This window comes from Musca domestica, unplaced genomic scaffold, assembly GCF_030504385.1.
Source record: "Musca domestica strain aabys unplaced genomic scaffold, Musca_domestica.polishedcontigs.V.1.1 3, whole genome shotgun sequence".
NCBI lineage: Eukaryota > Metazoa > Arthropoda > Insecta > Diptera > Muscidae > Musca > Musca domestica.
Window position 1 is genome coordinate 9,250,865 of NW_026712299.1, and position 18,341 is coordinate 9,269,205.

At 34.6% G+C, this 18,341-nt stretch overlaps 2 protein-coding genes across 18 annotated transcripts in view; one reads left to right on the forward strand and one right to left on the reverse strand.

Annotated features, from left to right (window-relative positions):
- Positions 1–12,849, reverse strand: part of LOC101889512 (homeobox protein 2) — a 34,109-nt gene extending 21,260 nt beyond the window's left edge. Inside the window, exons 1-2 of the mRNA XM_011297090.3 lie at positions 12,576–12,849; positions 12,428–12,506 (exon numbers count right to left, since the gene is read on the reverse strand). Of these exons, the coding sequence (XP_011295392.1) occupies positions 12,428–12,506; positions 12,576–12,656 (160 nt within the window). The 5' untranslated portion in view covers positions 12,657–12,849. The remainder of the gene's footprint in view (positions 1–12,427; positions 12,507–12,575) is intronic.
- LOC101899511 (multidrug resistance-associated protein 1) overlaps positions 1–18,341 on the forward strand; it is a 73,515-nt gene that overhangs the window by 7,553 nt on the left and 47,621 nt on the right. For 16 of the 17 annotated variants that reach the window (XM_059124645.1, XM_059124642.1, XM_059124646.1 and 13 more), the window contains exons 2-3: positions 16,127–16,351; positions 16,605–16,916. In XM_059124645.1, coding sequence (XP_058980628.1) covers positions 16,298–16,351; positions 16,605–16,916 — 366 coding nt within the window. In that variant the 5' untranslated portion in view covers positions 16,127–16,297. Of the gene's footprint in view, positions 1–16,120; positions 16,352–16,604; positions 16,917–18,341 lie in introns of all 17 variants that reach the window. The other variant, XM_005176179.4, reaches the window with a different exon arrangement.

The following is an 18,341-nucleotide window of genomic DNA, read 5'->3' on the forward strand; positions in this document are numbered from 1 at the left end:
CGCTATCAATGAGAGTAACTCAGATCGTATTCCGAACAATTTGTCAGAATTTCACAATTCTTGATTAACAATGAGTGAGCGTTTTGTGTTTGTTTAACAAATTGTAATTGACTTTGTAATAAGCGAATGCAAAGGGAAACCGCTGGGATGGAGTGAAGTGGTGGAGAAATGGCAATTTGAGATGGAAAATTAATAAAAACAAAAACAATTTTTTTGCATAGCCAAGTTTGTATTCTGAAGGGTAATGAAAGCTTAAAAGCTATTGAAGATTAGGAAATTGTCGATACGGAAGTGAATAAGTCCCACAATTATAAGTGATTCTGGAATTAATGGTCAATTTTTATCAACTGAGTTCTTTTTCAAAAATCTTTTTTGAAATACAACCTTTGTTTGAAGATTTTTGAACTCGAACCTTTGTTCAATAAAAAAAAAACCCGGACTGTCTAAACTGACAGAAGAGGTTACGGACCCCTCTTTAAATATTGATTCTATAGAAGGAAAAAACAAGATTTATCATCATATATATCCGTCGTGTTGAACAAGATGACGATAAAGAATTTTCTTACAAGATAAGCAATGATTTGCGATGTGATGTAGATTGTGCTTTGTTGTGCTAAGAGGAAGGAAGAAAGAACAGAAGGCAAAACAATAAATTTGCATCTGCAAAATAAATATTGACTTACTTATGGGTTCGCTGTAGGATTTCACAACACATTGAAATGAAAACCATACCTTTCGAATGGGTGGACCGTTCTCAGAAATTTCGTTAAGGGTCTTGATTAAAGCGAATATTATCAAATCAAATTGAATTATTTGAAGATAATTTTTATCAAATTTATTGGCCTCCTACGATACCGTACAAATAGAGTTTTAACTATTATTTAGAAAAAAAGAGCATAATCCTTCCGGTGCCTTCTAGTACCTCCCTCACAAAATGTCAATATTTTCAAAGAAAATAATTTACTGCACAGAAAGAGGAAGGATAATCCGATTTTGCTACAAATCCTTATATTTGCATCAGTGCTAGGTCAAGTACGAAAATGGAAAATATCTGTCCACTCCATCAAGTACCTCCCCCACAAGGGATCAAGATTTTGAATAAATATAACTCTTATAAAATGTGATGTAAGTGTCCGATTGCCTTCAAATTACACACATCAAGATATTTTTATTATTCCAAGGTCTGATGTGAAAATGGGATACATCGGCCCACTCAATATCTATGAAGCCCATAAAACACGAAATGGTAACTGGTAAAGATCAGAACCAATTCTTCTGGTACCTCTCCCACATAGGGTTCAAGTTTTTGAAAAACAAAACGCTCAAAGAAAGCGAAACAATCATCCAAATCTCTTCAAATTTTACACATCCAAATATTTTTGCTAAAGCAAGATCTGTTGTGAAGATGATATATATCTGCGCACCCCTTCTGGTACCTCAACTACAAAGGGTCACAATTTCAAATGTTTATATCTGTCATAACTTGCGAAATAAGTCGACGATAAACATAAATCTGATATGAATATGTGCAGGGTGAGATAAAAAAACCTGCAACGAAGTCAAACGCCATAATTTTTACATTTCTTTTAAATGAAAGCAAAAAAATGTCGGAAATAGCATCAAATTTTAAAATAAGTTTAGATTTGTTCGAATTGGTCACATTTGGCACGAATTATTGCCTTCAAATGGCCAATGAAACTGTCACACGCTGCCCGAATGTTGTTCTGAGCTATTTTGGGCCATTCCCGGCGAAGCGCTTGCTTGAGGTGATCGACACTTTGGTATTTTTTAGTGCCAACCATGCTTTCCAAAATACTTCAGACACAATAGTCCAACGGATTGGTATCCGAAGATTTTGGTGGTGTGCTGGAAATGAAGCGAGGAACCTCATTTTGTAGCCATTCTTGTCTTTTTACTTTCCGTTGCGGTGTAAGTTTTCGTGCTTTTTGGAATTTCAATGGTTCTCTGAACTATCAATGGTTCTCTGAACCATCAACCGTTCTCTGAACCATCAATAGTTCTCTGAACTATCAACGGTTCTCTGAACCATCAATGGTTCTTTGGCCCACCAATTGTTCTCTGAACCATCAATGGTTCTCTGAACCACCAAAGGTTCTGTGAAATAATGGTTCTTTGAACCTTCAATGGTTCTATGAACCAACAGTGGTTCTCTGAACCGTCAATGTTTCTCTGAACCATCAACCGTTCTCTGAACCATCAATAGTTCTCTGAACTATCAACGGTTCTCTGAACCATCAATGGTTCTTTGGCCCACCAATTGTTATCTGAACCATCAATGGTTCTCTGAACCACCAAAGGTTCTGTGAAATAATGGTTCTTTGAACCTTCAATGGTTCTATGAACCAATAGTGGTTCTCTGAACCGAGCTCATTCTTCAATATTTGCCGAATCGAATATTGCGATATGTTCAGCTCATGAGCCATTTTTCGGCCACTGTGACGCGGGTTATCAAGTCGCTTCTTTACGCGGTTATCAAGTCGCTTCTTTACTTTTCGAACCATTTCTTCTGATGTTGCTGTTTTCTTCCGTCCAAATTCTTGACGTCGGGCTATGCTACCAGCATCACGATAACGAGCGATGGTACGAGACACAAAAGATTTATTCACATTTAAATGCTAGAGTGCTCTAACGATAGCCACTGACTTCCAGCCAAATATAAAGAAATCTCAGTATCGCGCTTGAATTCCATCACAAATAACTTTTTTCTGGAAAATTCTCAGCAAAATGCTTTTGTACGCTTGTAAACAATATAATGAGCTGTCACTGGAATAATTTTAACAGCTGTCGGACGAGTGGCTTAGAAATGACGGCTGTCTGAAGTTGGTTGCAGTTTTTTCATATCACCCTGTAGATCTTCAACCTATTTCGAGTTTTTTTTGCACCAAATGGCTAATATCAGCCCAAATGGAGTGAATTGCATCACATCCGACCGAATTTAACCTAGAAACAGGTACATAAAATTTGGTAAAAAACGGTTCAGATTTAGCTATAGCTCCCATATATACGTTTCATCCGAATTGATATTTAAGTCCCTCACATGCGTAATATGCACTCCACAACAGTGATATTTGATACCGGACATTAGATACAGCTCGAAAATACCTCTGCCAAATTTTATCTAGGTCGTTTCAGATTTTTGTATACCTTCGATATACATCTTCATCCGAGTTTACAGTTATTATCAGCCCAAATTGGATAGATTTTTTTCATTTTCGACCGAATTTTTCCATTTAGTGAAACTCGGTCCGATATTTCTGTTGCTCCAACTAATATGTCTTAATATAATCCTTATCGAAGTTATATCATGCACCATACAGCAAGAATATTTGGTACTAGAGGTACAAAAGTCTTCGTCAAGTTTGTTAAAAATCGATTCAGAGTTGGACATAGTTCCCAAATTAGCGATGATACGCATTCAACTAAGGTTCATAGTTGGTATGATCTACTGCACATAAATTCCCAATATACACTTTTTTTTGTTACGGGAGCCCTACTTAATACGCATAGTGGTGTGTAGGGTATCATATAGTCGGTCCCGCCCGACTTTTGACCTTTCCTTACTCGTTCTGTTATTTGCTATCTAAATTCATGTTACATGTCAATATAAAAAATTAACCCGTTGTGTACAGTTGTATTTTCTTAATCACCTTGATAATATCTACAGTCAACGAAGATGGCCATCATTTTCTTTGCGTTTTTTTTTTTCATTTTTTCCATCCAACTTTTCTACAAATCTTCATTACGAATAATTTACAACATTTTACAGGCATTAACAAAGCCGGAAATACGTATTTTACAACAACCATAAATAAATAAATAAATAACTTTAAAATATTGCCGAAGGTGTCACATTTTCAAACCAATATGGACAAAAAAAAACCAACTAATTAAGGGTGGATCTAAAATCTAACCTAAGAAGAAATCTAAAAAGCAAAACAAAAGATAACCACCTATTCTCAAATGATTGATTAACTAAGACATGTATTAAAAAAAAACTAAGAAAAAAACGAGTTGGCTATCATCACACATCGAATACAAGTCACTAAACATAATTCATGACGGATTTTGTGGCGGCGTAAAAAAAATTAGAAAAAACTCGTTTACAACAAGAACTCACCTCCCAACTACAACTTGAACTTGAAATGGACAAGATTTTAGCATTAATTAAACATCCACTGGGTTTAGAAACAAAAAAACCAAATTAAGACTTGTTTTAGAATCGAAAATAAAAACTTGGGAATTATCTAATATCGTGGCTAGAACAGCACTCCGAGATGAAGCAAAAAAAAAAAACAAAAAAAAAATGTCAAAGATGAAACAACATTTGTAGAGAATGGGAGACAACAAAATGAAATGAAAATCATTGTGAAATATTTGCGCTAACTTGAGGGGAATTTTTATTTAGCTAACGATTATTATTAACTCAAAGTGTTATTAAAATATAATTATTTCGTAATTTTCGTTTTGTTGAAGTTTTAGATATTTTTTAATTCTTTTTAGATTTTATTTAGTATTAGATATATTATTTAAAATACTAAATATAATCTAAACAAAGAAAAGAAATTTGTTCAATTCGGAAGGAACTCCTCTATGAAGAAGTTAGAATTTCTCAACATAGCAGCTAGTATTTAAAAATTTAAAATAGTGTATCAAACCGATAAAAACGTTTTGTTTTTTTTTTTATCGAATTGACGTTTCGAAAGTCATTGAACTCAAATTTCTTCGTTATAATATTATCTAATGTGACACCTACTCAAAGATACAGCATTGGTGAGTTAGATATAAAATGGCAACAACAATAGCATTTGTATGAACACTGTGGAGCAAAAATATATTGCAAAAACTGAGCAATTGTTTACATTGTGGAACAATTTTTCTTGTAAGAAGACCTTGAGGTAATCTATGGTCTATAGAAGACCTTGAGGTCATCTATGGTCCATAGAAGACCTTGAGGTCATCTATGGTCCATAGAATACCTTGAGGTCATTTATGGTCCATAGAAGACCTTGAGGTCATCTATGGTCTCTAAAAGACATATAGGTCTTCTATGGCCTCCAGAAGACCTTGAAGTCTTCTATGTCCTCCAGAAGACATTGAGGTCTTCTATGGACTCTAGAAGACCTTGAGGTCTTCTATGGTCTCCCGTAGACCTTGAGCTCTTCTATGGTCTCTAGAAGACCTTGAGGTCTTTTATGGTCCATAGGAGACCATGAGGTCTGTTATTGTCTGGAGGAGTTTGAGGTCTTGGATGGTCTTTAGAAAATATTGAGGTCTTCTATGGTCTCTAGAAGACCTTGGGGACTTCTATGGTCTCCAGAAGACCTTGGGGTTTTCTATGGTCTCTAGGAGACCTTCAGGTCATCTTTTGTCTCTAGAAAACCTTGAGGTCTTATATAGTCTCTAGAAGACCTTGAGGTTATCTATGGTCTCTAGAAGACCTTGAAGTATTCTATGGTCTCTAGAATACCTTGGGGTCTTCTATTATTCATAGGAGACCTTGAGACCTTGCCTAAAGGAGATTTTAAAGTCTTGTATTGTCTACAGGAGACCTAGAGGTATTTTATAGTTTCTAGCAGACCTTAAAATTAGAAGAAGTTTAGATTTGTTCGAATTGATCACCTTTGGCACGAATTATGCCATTCAAACGGCCAATGAAAACGTCCCACGCTGCCCGAATGTTGCTTTGCGGTAACTGGCCCATTCCCGGCGAAACGCTTGCTTGAGGTGATCGACACTTTGGTATTTTTTAGTGCCAACCTTGCTTTCCAAAATACTCCAGACACAATAGTCCAACGGATTGGTATCCGGAGATTTTAGTGGCCATTGTGTGCTGGAAATGAAGCGAAGAACCTTATTTTGTAACCATTCTTGGGTGGCGCGTGCTGAGTCCTGTTGTAATGTCTAAGGTCTGAAATCCAAGGCCAAAATATTTTGCGTGTCCAAGGCACTCCAGAATACTTTCGCGATAATATTCGGCATTTATTCTGATGCCACGGTCGATTAATACGAGCAGAGATTGACCATCGGCTGTTATGGCGGCCCACACCATCACCATGGCCGGCGCTTGAATTCTGGTGACCAACCGTAGGTGCACATTTTTAGCTGACCTCTTTGGCAAGTAAACACCATCATTTTGTTTGTTTACAAACTGCTCTGCTGGACAACGAATGTTTTCTCATCGGAGAAAACCATATTCGGCAGTTCACCACTTTCGGCCAAGCGAAGCAACACTTTAGGTCTTTTGAGTCTATTTTCATCCTGTTGCGATGTAAGTTCCTGCACTTTTTGGATTTTCAATGGCTTTAACCCGAGTTCATTTTGCAGTATTTGCCGAATTGAATATTATGATATGTTCAGCACACGAGCCATTTTTCGGCCACTGCGACGCGGGTCTCTATACTTTTCGAACCATTTCTGGTGATGTTGCTGTTTTCTTCCGTCCACTTCCTTAACGTCGGGCTACGCTACCAGTATCATGGTAACGAGCGATGGTACGAGACACAAAAGATTTAATCACATTTAAATGCTGGAGTGCTATAACAATAGCCACTTGTGGTTTTCCACCCAAATATAAAGAAATCACACTATCACGCTTGAATTCCATCACGAATAACTTTTTTTCTGGAGAATTCTCACTAAAATGCTTTTGTACGCTTGTAAACAATATTAGGTGTGTCTGGTTACTTTTCCAGCAGGAATTGTCCAGCAACTTCTTTCTGAGAGAAAAGGTAGTTTTATTCTCTTTTGCAAGGAAAATGCGAAAAGTAAACAGACGGTATTCCTGCAGAAGCTTGCAACTAATCAGCTGATTTGTCAAAAAAACCAATTTGTCCCCCATGAGGAGAATTAAAACAAAGGAAGCAATACTAATTTTACAAGTTTTTTAAATAAAAATGTTGGAAATAGTCTTTTATTTTCTGATTACATATTGACATTTACGTTTTTCACATTTTGTAAAGTTGTTCTCTAAAAACTATTAGTCTTACTAATTCCAAAAAAATATTTTCAAATTGAAAGCACAAAAATAAATAAACAAACAGTAGAAAACATCTGATTGAATGTCGATGAATGAGAAGAAGAAGAGTTGCAAGTGATTCCAAGAAGAAATTTGTCCAGCAAGAATCTGCAAACTCTCACTGAAAGAACTGTCAAAATTTCTCTCTCCAACCGCTCTCTTTTGCAGAACTTTCGGGTTAACGACGACTTCCAGTAACAATTTGTAACAATTGTTACAAATTTTAGGGTAACCAGACACGCCTAATATGAGCTGTCACTGGAATAATTTTAACAGCTGTCGGACGAGTGGCTTAGAAACGACAGCAGTTTGAAGTTGGCTGTAGTTTTTTCATCACACCCTGTATAGGAAATCTTGAGATCCCTCTCTTTGAAATCCTCCTCATAAAAAAATATATTTTGTTATGCAATTTTGTTTCACAGTGTAATGTGTTGTTTTTTTACATTTCACTTCGAATTGCTATAAGAATCTACAATTTGTGCACTTGAATGGAATTATGAATAATGTTATTCGGTATCACTGTTAATGGCAATTAAAGACGACGTCGTATACGTATGTGTATCTAAAATGGTTTGTAATATGACGATCATCGTCTGTCAATGCTTATTTGTTATAAACAAATGTTATTTGTAATTGACTCTCTCTCTATAAAGTGACTTGGCAACAAGTAAAAAAGGAAAGCCTTAAGTTGGGTCTGCTCAAACTCTGTATGACGGAATTTAAATTTTCAGCGATTTCATTAAATTTGTATACAATCTGCAACAATATCTCAAATATATGTCACAAGCTACAAGAAAATGAGAGCAATAAAAGCGATTTCAAATGTTATCAACCTCTTGGGAACTGTAGACTCTTATCGAATGACATACATAACCAGAATATATCAAATCATGAATGACTTCAAGAGTAAATTGATATGGAAAGGAGTCGAGTTTGATAAGCGTTAATTTTCTCCCTCAAAATTTGCTTAGAAATGAATACCGGCGTTCAAATACATACATGTGAGGTTTAATGCTTCTTCAATATCACAGCTCTTACTTTTGACATTTAATGCTTGCAATTTTAGAACAAGTTGTTGTTATTGGCAAGTCATTATTTCTACTCTGTGTATTCAAATGGAAAAAACTTATCCCCTGTGGCAGCGGATTCAATGGCTAAAAAATAATTAAAATCAAATTAAGAAATTATAAGTGTTATTGGAAATTTACAATATCACCAAAAATAAAAACACATAAAACGAATCAATATAAAATTACATCATAATTATAGAATAAAACTTAAAATAGCCAAATAAAAATTTTCATTATTGATTTATGTAATTTTTATAAGAAATATAGTTTATAATATAGAAGGTATAAGAATATTAACAAGTAAAAAAGGTTAAGATCGGTCGGGCCGAACTTATAATACCCTCAACCTTAGGGTATATAATAGTATATAAAAGTATCTGACTTTAAGCGTGTTTCACTTTAAACTTCATATACCAGTAAGACCGTTTATCAAAAAACTATATAGTAAGTGAGGACGTTATATGGGGTCTAACCAAAACGAGAACCTCTATAGACAATTTTATTCTTCAGGGATTGTCTTCTATCAAATCTTCCAAAATACCCAATATAAAGCAAAAATGTGGATAAATGTGACTAGGATTATAAAAATACCGAATATCGGTGGGTATCGTTATATGTGCGCTATAGGAAAACGTGGAACTAAGTATTCAATGTTCTGCCACCGGCGCTAGAACCCATTATTAACTACAAATACCAATTTATATCAAAATATCGAATATCGGCAGGTAACCTAGACCTATGCGTTCAATGTTTCGCCAACGGAGCTAGAACCCATTATGACCCAAAAATACCAATTTTTAGACAAATCCCCGAAAAAATGTTGCAAAAATCATCAAAATACCGAATATCGGGAGGTACCGGTATATGGGGACTATACCAAAACATGGACCTATACATACGATGTTTCGCCACACGAGCTAGAACCCATTATGACTTACAATTTTTAGACAAATCCGTGAAAAAATTTGGTGCTGAGTCCTGTTGGAATGTCCAAGGTCTGCGGCCCAAGGCTTTAATACACCCTCCAGAATATTTTCGCGATAATATTCGGCATTTTTTCTGATGCCACGGTCGATTAATACGAGCGGAGAGCGACCATCGGCTGTTATGGCGGCCCACACCATCACCATGGCCGGCGCTTGAGTTATGGTGGCCAACCGAAGGTGCACATGTTCAGCTGACCTCTTTGGCAAGTAAGCACGATTATTTTGTTTGTTTACAAACTGCAGTTCACCATTTTCAGCCAAGCGAAGCAACACTTTAGCTCGTTTGGGTCTATTTTCTTTCTGTTGCGGTGTAGTTCTTGCACTTTTTGGAATTTTAATAGCTGAGCTCGGGTTAAGCTTGGTTTTCAATATTTGCCGAATGGAATATTGCGATATGTGCAGCACACGAGCCATTTTCGGCCACTGCGACGCGGGTTTCGATCAAGTCGCTTCTTTACTTTTCAAACCATGTCTGCTGATGTTGCTGTTTTCTTTCGTCCACTTCCTTGACGTCGGGCTACGCTACCAGTATCACGAGCGATGGTACGATACACAAAAGATTTATTCACATTTAAATGCTGGAGTGCTCTAAGGATAGCAACTTGTGGTTTCCAGCCAAATATAAAGAAATCACACTATCACGCTTGAATTCCATCACAAATAAGTGGAAAATTCTCACCAAAATGCTTTTGTACGCTTGTAAACAATAAAATGAGCTGTCACTGGAATAATTTTAATAGCTGTCGGCCGAGTGGGTTTGATATGACAGCAGTCTGAAGTTGGTTGCAGTTTTTTCATCTCACCCTGTATTATGTCGATCTTTGTTTACGTATACATAAGTTGTTTGAGAAGCACTGAGCCATGTACGTAAGCTCTATCTCTCCACTTTTCTAGAGCATGTAGCCTAGCAACAATTGATTTGTATTGAGGGTCTTAGCCGGCAAAATAGTTGTTATCCAACTGATCATGAATGGTGCCACGTCAAAGTTATATAGAGAGTAATCTATTACTAATGGGCTGACTTTGTTGAAGATGCCTTCCAAATTAAAAGAAGGCAGCTAAAGTGTATTGTGTGTGCTCCAAGAACATGTCAATAGTCCTAACCACCAGAAGATATGTGGTATGGGTTCTCAATCTTTTCTTGAATATGTACATCGATGTGTCTTTCGAGTAGTTTAAGCTGGATGATGGAAGTTTTATAGGTTAAATTTTAAGTAGACCCTTAAAAGGCTCTTCCTTCAGACTTCTTGAAAAGAGTAAGATCTATTTCATCTGTCTTGGGAGATACTCTATTAACAAACAATTTTTGCAAGTAATTCCATATGAAAAGACCTTTTAGAGGTTCGTGTGCCTATACAAGTGGTCTTAAAACAAATACGTACAAGAATTTTTCCTCACATCGAATAGCTTTCGTGTAAAACCCATTTTTATTTAATTGAATTGTGCTCAATATTTATGACCACATACTTTCATTTGCAGATTGTATCAATTTATATATGGAACACTGGCTGTCATTTAATTGATAATAACATTGATATGTAATAGTAGATGAATAACTTATGTACAGAAACATATGCTGTATAAGAGTTGTTCATAAGGGCCTTTATTAAGAGCAAGACATCACTGGAAATAATGTTTCCAGTTTGGTCTGCTATTTTAATTATAATAGCGGTTTAAACCAGCTCCAAGTTGAAATTGAAAATATTTGGTTTTCCATGAAACAATCATTTGCATATGTAGGCACATGAATAGACCCAAATACAAAATATTGTTGGCGAAATATTATTGTTGCCAAATCCATATTACGAATGTGAGGGACTTAAAGACCAAATCGCATGAAACATACTCCATATGGGAGCTAAAGCTATATCTGAACCAATTTTCACCAAATTGGATGTACTTACTTCTAGACTGAATTCGGTCGGATGTGCCAAAATTCAGGGCATTTGGACTGCTATTGGCTTTTTGGTGCACAATTAACCCGAAATCGGTTGAAGAAATATATGGGAGCTATATCCCAATCTGAACCGATCTTGATAAAATTTGGCAGAGGTATTTATGGGCTGTATCTGTATATTACGAATGTGAGGGACTTAAACACCAAATCGGATGAAACATATATATGGGAACGATTTTAACCAAATTTAATTTACTTGCTGGTACCAAAATTCAGGACTTTCGGACTAATATTGGCCATTTGGTGCCTAATTAACCAGAAATCGGTTGAAGATATATGAGAGCTATATTTAAAGCTGATCCTATTATCACTAATTTCAATATGGTTCGTCCTTAGGCCAAACAAATGTTGTTTGAAAATTTTCATCTCAATCGGATAATAAATGCGATCTGCATTTTGTCCACAAGAATACATGGACGGGTGGACGGTCTGACATGCATAAATCGACACAGAAAGGGATTCTATGAAGATCCTCCAAAGTAACTATGGATCTATCTCGCTTCCTTCCAAATGCACAAAGACATAATACACTTACCACAATGTGGTGTAGGGTATAAATATGTTTAAAAAATGGAACAAAGACCCTCAAAGCATATATTTAAAAATCTAATATTATTAAAATATATATGTAAGAAATCCAGGATTATTGGTCTTTGAAAAAAATGTTTAAACATTAATTAATATAGCTTAGTTTGTCTTTGAAAATATATGAAAAATCGGCGTTTTCAGCTCATTTTGTCCTTGAAAAATATCCAAGATTGTAGATGAGATAATCTTTAGAATTTTTTAAAAATTTAGAATGTAAACTGAATGTATTTGTCTGATATTGGGATTTTCTGGTAACGTTATTATTTGCAACATTATTGGAATATCGCTGGAGTCGTATTGCTACACAACATTTGGTGTCTTTGGTATGGTCTTTTATTTTCTTTCCTTATGATATTATCAGTGGCCTGGGAAAACTTTCTATGAGCAATTTTGCTTATTCCAAATAAGCTACTATTCTTCGTCGAAAGTCAAGGTTGCGGATTTTACTTATTCAACTTGATATCTTCTTCAGAACCATAGGAATATTGTAATCAATATATTTGTATTGATGGTATTCCATAAAAGAAATATTTTAATCGCTTGTTATTGCATTCCTTTTTTATAGTTCATTGAGCACCGGGAATTGCATATGATTACATATCCCATTTGCATATCTACATAACATACATACGTATGGCATCTATATACGTATTGAAAATATTCTATGTATACACACACTATTATTACTCGCAACTGCAATGAATGATCACTTTGTATCATTACCCCCCGTCTAGCTCTGAGAGAATCATCTACACACAATAGGAACTAAGATATTAACATTCCAACATACCTGAACTATCTCTGGAAGATTTGTGATATCTGTCTCTATCCGAATCTCGATCATAGTGTCTTCTATTTCGTTCATCATGCTAGTTTAATAAACAAAAATGGAATTTTTATATACATTTTTATTTTTCCAATATTTGCAAAATATCTACCTCAGCATGGTGATAATGATGGTGACGGCTGCGATCGTAGGAACTTTTGTTTTTATCTGAATAATTGTGACGTCCACCCATTGTTTGGCAATATATATGTTTAATAATAGCACATCCTTTATTGAATAATTCTAAAACTGCCCAAATTTGTGAAATATGCAGCAAAGCAACTGGTATAAAAATATTTTTCCAAAACACAACACTCTCAGCCAGACAAAAACAAACTGACAGTTAAACATATGTTTGACTGCTGTCAATATCCTGTTAGTAATGCCAATGTGTATTTTTTTGGCCGTGTTAATTTGTTGTTGCAGGGATTTTCGGAGCGCCAAAATGGTTATTTTTAAAAAGGATGTTATAAAAGAAAACGCCTGGCATAACATAGGGTGATTTTTTAAGAAACGTATACTATTCCTTATTCCAAAGAAGAATTAGTAAAAACAATAATAAATAAATAAAACACGTTAAAAAAATTAAAAAAATAATAAATAAATAAAATACCTCTAAAATTTTGTTTGAATCATAAAAAATCCGAATATAGGAAGTTACCGTTATATCTATACGAAGACATAAACTTGCATAGGCAAGTTTTGTATAGGTCATTACAATATTCAAATTCAAAAAAAAAAAAAAAAAACATCGAATGAAGTCGCTAAAAGAACAAAATACCGAATATAAGAAGGTATCGTTATATTGGATATATACGAAGACGTGGACCTGCATACGCAGTATTTTGTTACAGTCTATAGTACCCATTACGAAATTTGAAACAATTCCAGTGAATAAAGTCGCTGAAATCAGAAACCGCGGTAGGTATCCTTATATGAGGTCTATAAGAAGACGTGAACCTCCACCGACAGTTTTCTGTCATGGGTTGTATGATCCATTACAAACTTCAAATACCAAATTTGAAACAGTGCCGTTATATGGGGGCTATACAAAAACGTGGATACAATGTTTCGCAAAAGGAGCTAGAATCCGTTGCGAGCTACAGATACCAATTTTCAGACAAATCCGTGGCAATGTGGCTAAATACATCAAAATACCGAATATCTGGAGGTACCATTATATGAGGCTATACAAAAACGTGGACCTGCACAGACCATTTTCTGTAATAGGCTGTAGTATCCATTACGAACTTCAAATACCATTTTTTGGACAAATCCATGAAAAAATGTGGGGGCTATGCAAAAACTGCACAGATCTTCATTCTGATCTTCATATTATCTAATGTATATTATTAGTTTGTTAAAAACAGTACATGTTTTTAGTACTTTTACTTTTGAGATATGTATGTACACTTATTTAAGGCTTGTTGCTTTGTTGCTATCACGTCCTTCATTTATTATTAATATTAATCCCTTTTTTTAATTTTTGTGTAGTTATGGCTGGGGAGCCAAATATATTGACTTAGTTAAAATTAGTTTTAAGTTATTATTTTCTACTTGGAGCATAATTACGTTATTAATACTATTCATTGGCCCTGGAGGCTTTAGTATTATGGTATGAAATGAATAAATAAATAAATAAATTTTCTGTAATAGGCTGTAGTATCCATTACGAACTTCAAATACCAAAATTTGAAACAATTCCGCTGAATAATGTCGCTAAAATCATCATAAACTCGATGGCTATACGAAGATCGTGGACAATTTTCTGTCATACCCTGTAGTATCCATTACGAACTTTAAATTCCAAATTTGAAACAGTGTCTGTCAATAATGTCGCTAAAATCATCAAAATACCGAATATCGGGAAGTGCCGTTATATACATGGATTCATGGTACAATGTTTCGCAAACGAAGCTAGAATCCATTGTGAACTAAAAGTACCAATTTTTAGACGAATCCTTGAAAAAATGTGGCAATGACCATCAATATACCAAAAATAGGGAGGTACCGTTATAAGGGGGCTATGCAAGAACTTGGACCTATACATACAATGTTTCGTCACACGAGCTGGAAACCATTATGACCTACAAATACCAATTTTTAGACAAATGCGTGGAAAAAATGAGGTAATATTCATCAAAATACAAAATATCGAGAGGTACCGTTATATAGCGGCTATATCAAGACGGTATATCTCATTTTTAAATACCAACCAACCCTGTCACAATACAAATTGTTCTGCTAAATTTTGAAGCTCAAATAATGTGGTATTTCAACAGACAGACGGACATAGAATTTTCAATCAACTTAGAATTTTATGCTGATTATGAATATATTTATTCGGAATTGGAAAGTTAATATATCCTCCCTTCCAAAGTGGAGGGTATAAATAAATTATTTACAAAATTTCTGCCCCCGAAATTTCTCGACAAATATATCTCTTTGCTTTATAGCATGTTTCCATTGAAAACCGAACAACGTTCGCTCTCAGAATTAGGTACACGAATTAACCCGTTCATACGGCACGATTCGTAATTCATAGTAAAATAATTCCTTTTTTCAAAAATTTTGTTTGTTGATTTCAATGGGAATATATACGAAAATACATGAAATTCTCACTAATATGAATAGAAGAATTTATTGTTTTCCTCCCAAAGATTTATTATATCATTAATTTTACAATTTTCATTCACGATTTCAACTTTTTGTGTAAATGTTCACATTTTGAACACATTTTTGTGATTTTCCATTTTTAAATTCTGCTGGAGAGACACTTGTCAAACATTTTTTTTGCCGATAGAAACATTTTGAAAATGTTGCCTCTTTTGTTTGCGTTTTCTGTGGAAATTTTAACTCGTGGACAAAATGCGTACCTCGAATAAAAGAGAAAACAAAATTTACTTTCGTTTGAATGTACATACGCCATTCAACATTGTAGTTTTCATTCATAATTTTCAGTCTTCCCAAAAATTTTTAAAATTTCATAAAATTTTTCTATTTTTAATTTTTAAATGTCACAATTTATTTTTTCGATAAATGCTCTCATTTGTTAGGGATGGGACATATTTTTTCGTTGTTCTGAGAGTGATTTGATTTGAACAACGTACAAATATGAGTGTTCGCTCAGGAAATTTTGTGTGAAGAATTAGGTAGTTTTTTCATAGTTAAGGGTCAAACAACGAATAGAGAGCGAATCAAGTGCAGTGGAAACGCCACATTAAATGTTATTGTTTTACATTTTTGCTATGTTCTACCAGTTTTGCAATTTTCTAATATAACATAAAGTGAAAATCGGTCATCGAAGTGAAAAGTCTTAACTTCTTGTAATGCTGGAACAGACCTTTTCTTAGAACAAGAATTGAGCGCCAGATGTTGACTCACGAAATTAAAATATCTTGGCAAAGGGAATACAAAAAGTGAAAAGTCATGGTTATACATAATTTTTGAGAAAATCAAATTTAAACCTCTTAATTTTTTCTTATTTCACGTTTTTATTTAAATCGACGTTTATAAAAACTCCGCTGAATTGACAACACTGAAAACTTCTTTGTTTTCCTTGTTTTGTTTTGCAAAATAATAACAAAAATCAGCTGTTATTTTTAATAATTATAATTCTCCTCTCCTCTTTTTTTTGTTGTTATTTTTTGTTCTCAGCGATAGCACGTTTCGCAGCGTTTGCGTTTAGCTTGCTCACGGAATCATCATCATTTGGCAAGCTAAACAAATAAACAACGGTCGCGGTTTGTGGAAACCCTTCTCCTTTTGGTAGTTGGGAAAAAGAGACGCCTGAATTAGAGGATTGCAGACGCCCCCAAAGGAAAACACAACACAATGGAAGACACAACTCATTCGGCAATGGATGAGTTTTGTGGTTCGAAATTCTGGGTAAGTTTTGATTTCATTCAATGTTGGTGTTCGTTTATCCCACACTCGATACACACGCATATAGAAAGAGCAATGTGTTTTATAATCACTTTAATTTGTTGCTAATATTTACCTCCCATGCCACATTGCCGCCACCCACCCTCATCGACAAATGTGTGGGAAAATCATGACTAAAATAACCTTGTAATTCTACATTTTTTTGTTTATAGTAATTCATTGTTGTTGTTTTTTTTTCTGAACAAATCTCTTGCAGGATCTCAACGAAACCTGGTATACATTTGATCCTGATTTTACACCCTGCTTCGAACAAACCGTTCTAGTATGGGCACCATGTGCCTTCTTCTGGGCATTTTGTATATTCGATTTTTACTATCTGAAGGCCAGTCTAGATAAGAATATACCATGGAATAAATTAAACATAAGTAAATTATTGCTGACCTTGGGTCTACTAGTGCTGACAGCCATTGACTTTATAATGGCAATGGTGGGAAAGGGCAATGAAGACACAGCCGATTTTATCTATCCGGTTGAAATATGGACGCCCGTCATAAAGTTTGCCACATTTGTAAGTATCTATTAAATTTGATGTAATATTGTTTGAATGATTGATTTTGATAATCGAAATACCGTTATTCAAGTGGTTTGGACGGTGTCTTCTGTTGGAAAAAAGCTTTTGAAGTTTGAAGATAAGCTAACAAAAAAACACAAATTGTTTGTCTACAATGTAAATATTTTGAACAAGGGCTGACAATAGTAATTCAAATTTATATATTACACATTTCATCTCTAGATACAAGAGAGCAAAACTATAAACTGTGTGCAGTTGTAAAATGATTGTTTATTTTAATTTTAGTAGTTTTTTTTTATAGGAAGTGGTTTTCTAATATCAATATTATTTATAGAAATTGTAAACTATGTAGATTTCTATTTACGTATATCCAGCACATGTATGTGATACTTAACAATTTCATTTATAGCTTAGTAATATTTTCTGCGCATAGTTCCTCGTTGTTTCCAATCATATTTTGAAAGTCATGCAGTGGATAATCGCTTGAAATGAATCATAGAACATTACTCATGTTTTCGGATAATTCCGATAACGTCTACGTCAGTTAAGAAAGTTAATACCTTATCCATGTCATGTAGAAACCGAATCGTTTGTATTTTTGTCTTATCCAAGCCATTTGGAATATGTAGATACTTAACAGAAGTCATTTGGAAATATATATCATTATCTAATACATGTGGATATGGTAGATACCTTCTTTTGATAACATAGATACTTATCTGCACAATTTATATAACAAAGATATTTTATCCGGGTAATTAGAATAATATAGGAATCTCTTTCACGATATTTGGTGACGTATATGCATTATACGGGCAATTTGGATAACATAGATGGTTTATCCAAGCCTTTGAATAACAAACATATTTTATTCGCCCTATTCGGATACTCTAGATACCTAATCCACGACAATTGGATGAATTAGATACTTTATCCAACTAATTTGGATAACACAGGTACCTGATCCATACTATTTAGATTACGTAGATACATTATCCACAGCATTTGGATAACGTGGATGGCTTATCTAAGGCGTTGGATCGTAAAAACATTTTATCCGTGCTATTCGGATAATGTAGATACCTTATCCACGACATTTGAATAATACATTATCCGCGGCATTTGGATAACATACACGGCTTATCCACGTCATTTGGATAATGCAGATACATTATACGCGGTATTTGGATAACAAAAATATTTTATCCACGTCATTTGATTAACATAGTTATCTATCCACATCATTTGGATAACGTAGATATCTTATCCACGTCCTTTGGATAATAGAGAAATTTATCCACATCATTTGGATAACGTGGATACCTTATCCACAACATTTGGCAACCATAGATTCTTTATTCACGCTATTTGGAGAATGCAGATACATTATCCCATAATTTGGATAACGTAGATACATTATCC